This window comes from Phoxinus phoxinus, assembly GCF_949152265.1.
Source record: "Phoxinus phoxinus genome assembly, chromosome: 4".
NCBI classification, from domain to species: Eukaryota; Metazoa; Chordata; class Actinopteri; order Cypriniformes; family Leuciscidae; genus Phoxinus; species Phoxinus phoxinus.
The window spans coordinates 20,601,845-20,611,292 of NC_136879.1; the positions used below are offsets into that span (position 1 = coordinate 20,601,845).

Consider the following 9,448-nt stretch of genomic DNA (forward strand, 5'->3'; position numbering starts at 1 on the left):
GGAGTGAATCTCGATGTTAAGACCTACAGTATACAGGAAATGTTGAAGTGTTTGTTTTTTTTGTCAAATATGTCCTATTTATTTTAAGAGACCCATCCCATTAAAAAAAAAAAAAATCATTAGATCTCATGCATAGCTAATTTGATGGTATTATAAGTAATTTACCAAACCATGGCCCATTTTAACTGACTTTCACACAGGACCTGCACCTGACTGGGCAGAGAAGATTCACGTCAGTCTCGCTGTCAGACCCAGGGAGAGCTGACAGGGAAATAACTTGCGCTCTGAAAGGAGTAGCCAGCACCTTGGGGACATAACCATGTCTTGGTTTGAGGATGACTTTGGAGTCATTGGGCCCAAACTCAAGGCACGTCGCACTCACAGAGAGCACGTGTAGGTCACCCACCCGTTTGAATGAGGCGAGAGCCATCAGGAAAACGGTTTTGAGTGAGAGATACTTTAGTCCCACAGATTGTAGTGGTTCAAAAGGGTCACCTTTCATGGCCTCTAGGACCGCGGAAAGGTTGCAGACGGGAACCGAAGGGGGTTGAGGAGGGGTCAATCTCCTAGCTCCTTTAAGGAAGCGGACGATAAGGTTGCTCCTTCCTAATGGCTGGCCATGCATTGGTTTTTACAAACGTAGCTATGGCCGACACGTACACTTTGAGCGTGGAGGGGGACCTGCCCTCATCCAACAGCTCTTGTAGAAAGGAGAGAACCTCCGTCACCCCACAGTATTGTGGATCCATGTTTCGGGCTGAACACCAGCCGGAGAACACTGACCACTCGGAAGCATAGAGCCGTCTAGTAGAGGGCGCTCTAGCCTGTGTAATCGTGTTTAACACTCCTACTGGGTGGTCAGCGGGTATCCGTTGATAGTCCAAATGTGCAGAGCCCAAAGCTCTGGGGGTGGATTCCAAATCGCACCCTTGGCCTGGGAGAGGAGATCCCTTCTCACCGGAATCGGCCATGGAGCCGTTGGTTCTTCCAAAGCGGCGCTACGAGGAGCACAGAGCATTTGCTCTCCCTGAATCGTTTTATTACCTGTGGAAACAACGTAATTGGTGGAAACGCATAGAGCGGGCGGCTGGGCCAGTCATGGGCCAGCGTGTCCCTGTTTTCTGTGAAGAATATTGGGCAATGAGCGTTGTCTTGTGACGAGAAGAGGTCGACTTCCGCTCTGCCAAACATGTCCCACAGCGACTGAACTACCTGAGGGAGTACCGCCGCGGGCACTATGCTAATGTTTTGTCTTGACATCACAACGAAACGGCTATTGAGTCGACTCTTACATTTGAAAGATAATAACTTTATATACGGTGAACTTTCAGATTTAAAATTTTGCAGTATCATTCACTTAGAGCTATGTTACACACTACATGAAAGGTCATTTTAAAAAATCCATAATACGGGCACTCTAAGAGTTGACCAAGTGGAAAAAAATTAAATACAAAAGAGTAAAGGGCCCAAAATGTATCCCCGAAGAATGCCATATTGCACCACACCTACCTCAGACCTGTTGCAACCACCCATAGTAACAAACTGCTTACAATCTGAAAGGTAGGACTTAAACCAGCTTAGTGCAGCATTAGAAACACCAAAGACAGTCTTTATATGTGTTATTAATAGAGAGAGATCTACAAAGTCAAAAGCAGCTCTGAGATCAAGAAATATCAAAATGTAGACATCCAGTCCTTAGTGACCTTAACTAACGTGCTGTGGGGTTTATGGAAGCCAGATTGAAGGGGCTCAAAAAGATTGTTTTCTGTAAGATTTGAGTGCATTTGAGAATCAATAATTAGTTCTGAAGTATTAGCAAAAGGGGAAGGTTGGAAGTGGGAAATTATTAATGTTTGTATCTTCTTGGTACTTTGTGTAAACATTTAGGTTTGGTGGTAAGAGACCATCATTGCTAAAGGAAATAAATACAGGTGAGAACATTTGATAATCCTTATGTGTTTGAAAGTTACTACAGTATGTCTAGTAACCTGCATTATATCTTGCTTAAAAGTTTCTGTGATTGTGAAAGCGGACTTGTGTATTTTATACTGTAAAATTACTATACTTTAAAGCAGTATATTATTTTGCCATTTTGAGGAATTATTTTATAATGGCAACAACATATATATATTATAATAGGCAACCTATTACATTTATCCCCAGTTTCACAGTCAAGGCTTAAGCCTAGTCCTAGACTAAAAAGCATGTTTGTGCTGTTTTAACAGAAAGCAACTTACACTGACATTATCTTAAAATATGTCTCCATTGTTTTGTCTCAAGATGAACAGCAGTAATGTTTTTTTTCTAAGGCACGTTTATAAAAGCTACTTAAATATCCTAATTAAACTAAGGCCTAATTCTGTCTTAATCTAAGCTGTGAAACCAGGCCATGAAGTTCAGATCATTAATTACACTCTGCAACACTCTTTATTATTATGATTATTATTGTTTTATTTTTTTCATTTTTTTTTTACTCATCATTTTATTTGACACATTTTTATTATTTGTACAGCTGAAACAGGAAAACAGTATGAAGTCACAGACAGGCAATCAGAAGTCCAGACTTGGTTATATTCAAGAAATATTCAGACTGGCGCCCTAGTTGGAAGCGATAGTCGTGTCAATCCAGGAGCGCAGTTGGGAGATACGGGCGTAGACTCCAGGGAAACTGGTGTCACAACTGCGGATGCCCCAGGACACAGACCCCACCAGAGTCCAGACCCCTGAACTCTCACACACCAGAGGACCACCAGAATCACCCTGTGGGAATCACACAGACACAAACACACATTTGAAATCGAAACAGCAGCAACATAGATATGGTAATGTGTTCGTCTTGATCATATACTTGGCAAGATGAGGATCCAGAGGCTCCAGCACAGATCATGGCATCAGTGATTCTGCTCTGACCCCAGATCTGTCTGCACACAGCAGGACTCGTTATGGGCTGAACTGTTTGCTGCAGGATTAGAGGACTCGCTGAAAAAAGAGAAGAAAAAATTATACTGGCTGTTTAGACTATATAATCAACAAATGTTAGTAGAACTTTAAAAGGAATTATTGGATTAGTGGAATGAATATACTGTATGTTAGGGTGACCATATTTTAGTGTTCAGAAAAGAGGACGAGGGCTTGGTTTGGGGAGGCGTGGTTAAGGGGTGGGGGCGTGGTTGGGGGGTGAATGCATAAAAAAATACTTGACAAATTCATTCACAATCTTGCAACTATGTTATTGTACTTTAATACATAAAGTAATACATCCTTTCCATTCAACGTTTGGGCCGCAACAATAGAATAATATATATATATTTTTTTAAAGTTCAGCTTTTAACACTTTTTACATGACACTATTTCTTTTCATGGCCATAAGTTAAAAAAATACAAAATCTACTACACTATTTCAGTAAAAAAACAATTTCAATCCTCCTGGGGACTGTACCATGAAGGTAGCTGAGCAAACTCTGGGTTACAGGATTAGTTTTGAGTTGACAAAACCAAACCGATGCAATCAGGCTTTATTGGTACCATGACCCAGCTCATCAACTCAGGCTTTGATCCTTGATTACTCCACGAGCGCGTGCACATACCAAAGTGACGTTGGCCCAGAACAACCAATCGCGTTCGATATGTATAGAGCGAGAGCGATATATTTTTCCGCGGAGGAGCAAGAGATAATCATTCAGAATTACGATGAATTTAAACATGTATTTCAAGCTCGAAGCAATACGGTCTCTGCTGCCAAAGCAAGAGAAGACTATTGGAGAAAGATTGCTGATTGCGTCAATGCGTAAGTTAAACAAATACGTTCTTCTATATTCATGTAAAATTATGTATATATGTATGTGTAAATGTGTGTGTAATATAGCCTGCCCTATATTTTTATAATATATAATAAATGTGCATGTATATACTAATAAATATTCATATTCATTGATTTTTAGATGCAACCCCAACTCCAAACGTTCTTGGCAGCAGATAAAGACAAAATATAAATTCAAAGTGGTGAGTATTTACCACAACCTTTTATTATTTTTGTGAACATTTTATCACAAACACTTGTTTGCAGCAAAGAGAAAAAAGAGTGAAATTCATTAAATCGGTGGAGGGCCACTCCTCCAGAAGACACTGGTGGAGAAGTGGGCTCGGAGTAGCAATAAGGGACGGCCGATTATGGATGGGATTACAGGTGCTGTACAGTCTGACCCTGGTGCTGGCTCCTCTAAGCAAGTAACACTGGGTACTTGTGTGATACATTACTATATTTTTAAGTTTTAAATATGGCTGACTGTTCTGCAGTAGAGGGAAATGCAGTGTCCCTGTTGAAGCCAGCACACACACACAGTCTCGCACACAGAGGTCAGTATGCAGCAGACAGAACTCCAGAAACATACTTGACAACCGTTATGCTTTATATTAGCCTACTTTTATTTATTATGGTGGAGGAAATTATGAAGACACTCTGTCTGTGTTCTGAGACAGTTGCTGAGGTGAATGCACTGGGCTTTTTATTATGGCAAACATTTGAATGTGTGGCATAAAAAAGGGACTGGCTCTTAAACATCTCTTTTATTGTATGATTTTTCACAACCTGCCCCAGAAACTGAAGCCTCTACCGCAATAGGCTTCAGAAGAAATGTGAATAAGGTAAGGATTTAAAACCCTTGACATAAATTACAGTCCTGTGTTTGTAGGAAGTCAAGGAACTTTTGTGATTTGATTAGCCTCCAGAAAACTTGTAATGATCATGTTTGTGGTGGAATTATTTATAATTTACAATTACAATCTTTCTCTACGAAGTGCTCGTCTAACGATTTGCGCTGAGATGTTCACAGGATTTGGATGAAAAGGCGAAGCCATTGCAACAGACACTGGGAAATAGTTACGTCACCTATACGTTTCTCTGCTCACAGCTGATTGGTCAAACTTCAGTCTGAGATCTCGAATCGAGAACATAACTGCCCCGGAGCAGGTTAGCCATGCAGCGTAAGATACCATGGCGACGAACACTGAAACATAGATGGCTAGCCACCAAATCCGGTTTTATGGTATAGGCCCAAGATGTTCTCTTGTAGCCTATACTTTCCTTATGTGGGTTTCTAGGTCGCTAACACCTTTATTTGACACTGACACGTAGGCTATACGTTCCAGCTTTGCAGGTCATGCAATCTGCTTTACACGGATCCCGACCTAAACGAAAACACGGGAATTTTCTCTGTAAATCATCTGTGAATTTACATTTGGCCTTTTTTTTTTACACTGTTAGCTACTTGCATCTTATCTCGCACTTGAGCGTAAACTGAAGCGTCTGCTGCTAAAATTCTGTGAACATAAAGTCTGGATTTTTGGTCATTTCAAATATTCTGACATTGACGAGCAGTGACAGACCAATGAGGCTGAGATGAACACACACACACACTGGCCTCTGTTTTCTGACGTGCTCTCTGCTTGGAGCCGCTGCGGATTGAGGAATGTGCTGATTATAACAAGACGGGGGCGCCCAAAGCCGGTTTCATGTTTTGTGTGCAAAGGCAAGCGCCAGTCAATTTAAAGTACACGCTTAATGGTCCCATTTTCATGAATTTATAAAGATGCTCCGGACAGTACATAAAAAGTGGACATGTCCGTGCAAAAGAGGGCATTTGGTAACTCTAATATATGTTGTTATAATATCATAAATCATAATTACATGTGACTTACATGTGGTGGCAGTTCTGCCCCATCCAGTGGTGAAGCAGCGAGTTCCAGGCAGGATGTTGATGGTTGATGGAGCCAGACATACAGGAGAGATACGGGGAGTTAAGACAACTGGAGACACAAGTTTCAGCAACGCAATGTCATTGTTTATGGTCCTGCTGCTGTAGAGCGGATGGTTGATGACCTGCACAGACAAATAAGGATGAATGGTTACTGAAAGCTGACTTTATAAAAGGTAAAGTAAGGAAAGGAATGTAAGCATTTTCTTATACCCTGTAATTTCAGAATATAGTTTGGATGTTTTCTTTTCTGTGTTGAATTGTATAGACCTTATGTAGCCCCGCCCCTTTTCAGCGCTGCGCTCGTTGTCTTTTGTCTTCCGGTCTGTATTTTCACAGCGATCTTGAGTATTTAGCCTATGAATGAACGGCTTGTTTTAAAATCTTCCCGGTCTACTGACATTTGTTAAGACATCTGCTTTAAACATTACAATCCTTGTGATAACTTTCGTTAACTTTACATTAAGTAAATCCACTTCAAAAGCTAATTAGCCTACTCCTGGACAGCAATTCCATAGTAATATACAGAGCGACCGCAAAAACGGAAGTTAAAAGACAATAACTAAAGATCCCTGTGCCCTCGTTTCTCTGGCGCATAAGGTCTATACGTGTAAAAAAATTGTAAAGGCAAATTTTAGGAGAACAATAGCATGCAGTATAGATGACTTAAAATCTATGATTAGAAAAGGCAAAATTACCAATATTGTTTTTATCTTCTTTTTTTCACTTTTCAACGTTTTTATATTGAGTTCACCAATTAAAAAACACCACTGTTTTACTTTTTAAATAAAATAATTTTAAAAAGTGCAAATCGAAGATTAAAATATATTTGTAACCTTTTAAATCATACCTTTGCATAAGTTACAATATATACTACTAATAGTAGTACTAATAAAATATTTAAATGAATATTTAAATAAAATATTTATAATAAATATTATGTTTTGTAGTATATTGATCACTTGGTTATTACTGCATTTAAAAGAACAGAGTAAAACAACAATTAAAAATGACCAGTTATTAGATGCTTTGAAATAACATTAATCTATTCTGTATGCAATAGGTATTGGTCATAAAAAAGCTAACTGAACTGGTCTCTTTTTTTCAATGTCATCTCTGTTCCAGTAAGTTCATTCAACATTTTTACCTTGGAAACTAGTTTGACCTGGATGGGTTCAACATTGGAGCCACGATTATGTTCTCCAAGAATGACACGATGATAGCCGACCCTAAAAAGAGTGAGATAAAGAAAAAACTATATGTAAAAAGAAAGAGAAACAGCATTTATTAGGCAATATTGTTTGTGACGTTTTTCAGATTAAAGACTCTTACACGACACCGCAGTGAGCAGCAGTGAGAACCCAGTTCTGGTTGATCAGGGATCCACCGCAGAAGTGGAATCCGTTGGGTTGCTGTTTCAGAGGTAAAAGCATTGAAAACATGACATATACTCTTTGACCAAATCAGGCAAATGCAGGATAAAAGTCGACCAATAAACAGTTACCTGGAGAGAAACCTGCCAGGGCCAAGAACCAGAGATGGCATTCTGTCCGTTCACAATCCTGCTGCCAATCGTCTGTGGCCTTATCGCTGGCACTCCACAACCTGTAGACAACGAACAGAAGTTCATGACACAAGAATGAAGCTCTTTATTTAGGTTTTGAATTGTGTATATGTATACACAATTCAATATACCAGATTGCGGTATATATATATATACACATATATGTGTATATATGTGTATATACACATATATACACATATAATTGTGTATATATGTGTTATATATATATATGAAGACTTCAGATGCAAAAGCCTCTGAGCCATCTGAAATTTACTTTTTGAGTGATAATTTTTTATCAAGCTTTTATGTATATGTTCAGTTATTTCACTTTAATGAAAATTACCTATTAATTGTCATTAAAAGTGAAATTACTGAACTTAAACATATCATAAACTATTTTATACTTGATAAAAATGCTTAGTTTAGAAGAAAACTTCAGATGGCACTTAGAGGCTTTTGCATCTGAAGTCTTCATATATATATACATTTACCCATCACTTTTCTTGCAAACTTCTAAAGAAGACACTTACCCAGAGCAGAGGCCACCAGGGCAAGGCAGGTGATGGTGAAGATCATGATGTCGATGAGTTTGTGATGTCTCTCTGTTGTACCTGTAGGTGCTCTATTTTCGCTTTTATATCATTTACAGCATCTTAAAAGTGGGACGTGATCAAGGTCCATCCCGCAGCTCCAATGATCTCATAGCTGGGGAATGTTAATTGGACATTGATCTGCATCTCCATTGTTCAGAGCTTGTGTCTTACGTGCAAAGAGGATTAATTATTTAATCTCTGAAGAGCTTTTTGACCTCTGTTTATTTCCTTGACAGGCATCATGATTTCACCTCATGTTTCTGAGTGGGAAGGTTGTTTTTGCTGTTGTGAAATTTCAATCGTTATATCATGAAAAAGTTCTTCCTAAAAGTTTTTCAGCAATCCTTGAAATAAATGAGCTGCTTTCCCATTAAATCTGTGATTTTTAACTAATCCCATATTCAACCTGGCAATCCATTCAAACTGATACTGAAGAGGAATGGAGTGAAATTGTGGGATTATGTCACAGTATGATTATATCAGTTATTAGAGCTGGGCTTAAGTAAACTTGAAGTACTAATTTCAGTTTCTATAACACCACAAGCAGTTTAAAAATAAAATAAAATAAGGACAGTCGAACAGGTTCTTTTAAAGTGGTCCTATTATGGCCTTTTACAAAGTCTTGATTTTGTTGTTGGGGTGCACGTTTGTATGTTTTCATGCTTGGTTGTTAAAAAAAATCATTATTTTTCACATATTTTACATTATTACAGCTCCTCTCTCCCCAGTCTGGTTGAACGTGTTGTTTTTGATGAAGCCCCTCCTTCCGATTCTGAAATATGAAATGTGCTGTGATTGGTTAGTTGGCCCAGTGTGTTGTGATTGGCAGCGCTTAGCGCGTGTTTGGGAAATGTCCCGCCCCTCCATAACGGCGAGTTCTTCTCTAGTGTAAATATTAATAATGGCATCAATTTCAAACCAATTCAAGCCCGATTCAGACCCTGACAATGTTAATGAACAAGAGGATCACGCGGAACAGATTTTATGCACGGACTTTGCAAGCACGCATTTCACAGGATGTTTCAGACTTCAGAGTGGTATGTTTTTTGTAATTTTATTACACATTATACTTACAATGCAAGTATGTATAATATGTAAGCTATACTAAAGCCGCGTTTCCACCGAAATTACCCGGAACAATTTGTCCCAGGAACTTTTTCCCAGGAACTTTTTTTGCCCCAGACCGGTTGCTCTCTGCGTTTACACCGCGGTCTAAAGTACCGGGAAGATTATAAACTGCGCACGACTGCTCCTCCCAGTCTGCGACGCACAGTAATCAGTTTTGAGCGCCACATTTATAATAAGTATGGAGTAGTATGGTCCAGCTGTTTTTTTTAATTGTATTATTAAATTCCATATTTGCAGACAGACAACTCTTAATGCATGAAGCCACGAACCGCAATAGATTTTTAAAAATGCCGGTTAAAATAGAATGCTGCGTGGAGTCCTCCAGTCAAAATGCGGGGTGAACACAACCAATCAGCATGTTCAGCGCACAAGTCCCACCCCTGAAAGTGCCTGAACTTTGAAAAAGTACT

At 39.2% G+C, this 9,448-nt stretch overlaps 1 protein-coding gene across 1 annotated transcript; it reads right to left on the reverse strand.

The window, feature by feature from the left end:
* Positions 1 to 2,515: 2,515 nt before the first annotated feature.
* Positions 2,516 to 7,934, reverse strand: LOC306997760 (chymotrypsin B). Its single transcript, XM_079611224.1, has 7 exons — positions 7,848 to 7,934; positions 7,258 to 7,358; positions 7,086 to 7,165; positions 6,901 to 6,982; positions 5,698 to 5,878; positions 2,849 to 2,979; positions 2,516 to 2,760 (listed from the first exon to the last, which is right to left on the reverse strand). The coding sequence occupies exons 1-7, from the start codon at positions 7,891 to 7,893 to the stop codon at positions 2,599 to 2,601; spliced, it is 783 nt and encodes a 260-aa protein (XP_079467350.1). The 5' UTR covers positions 7,894 to 7,934; the 3' UTR covers positions 2,516 to 2,598.
* Between the last annotated feature and the right edge of the window lie 1,514 nt (positions 7,935 to 9,448).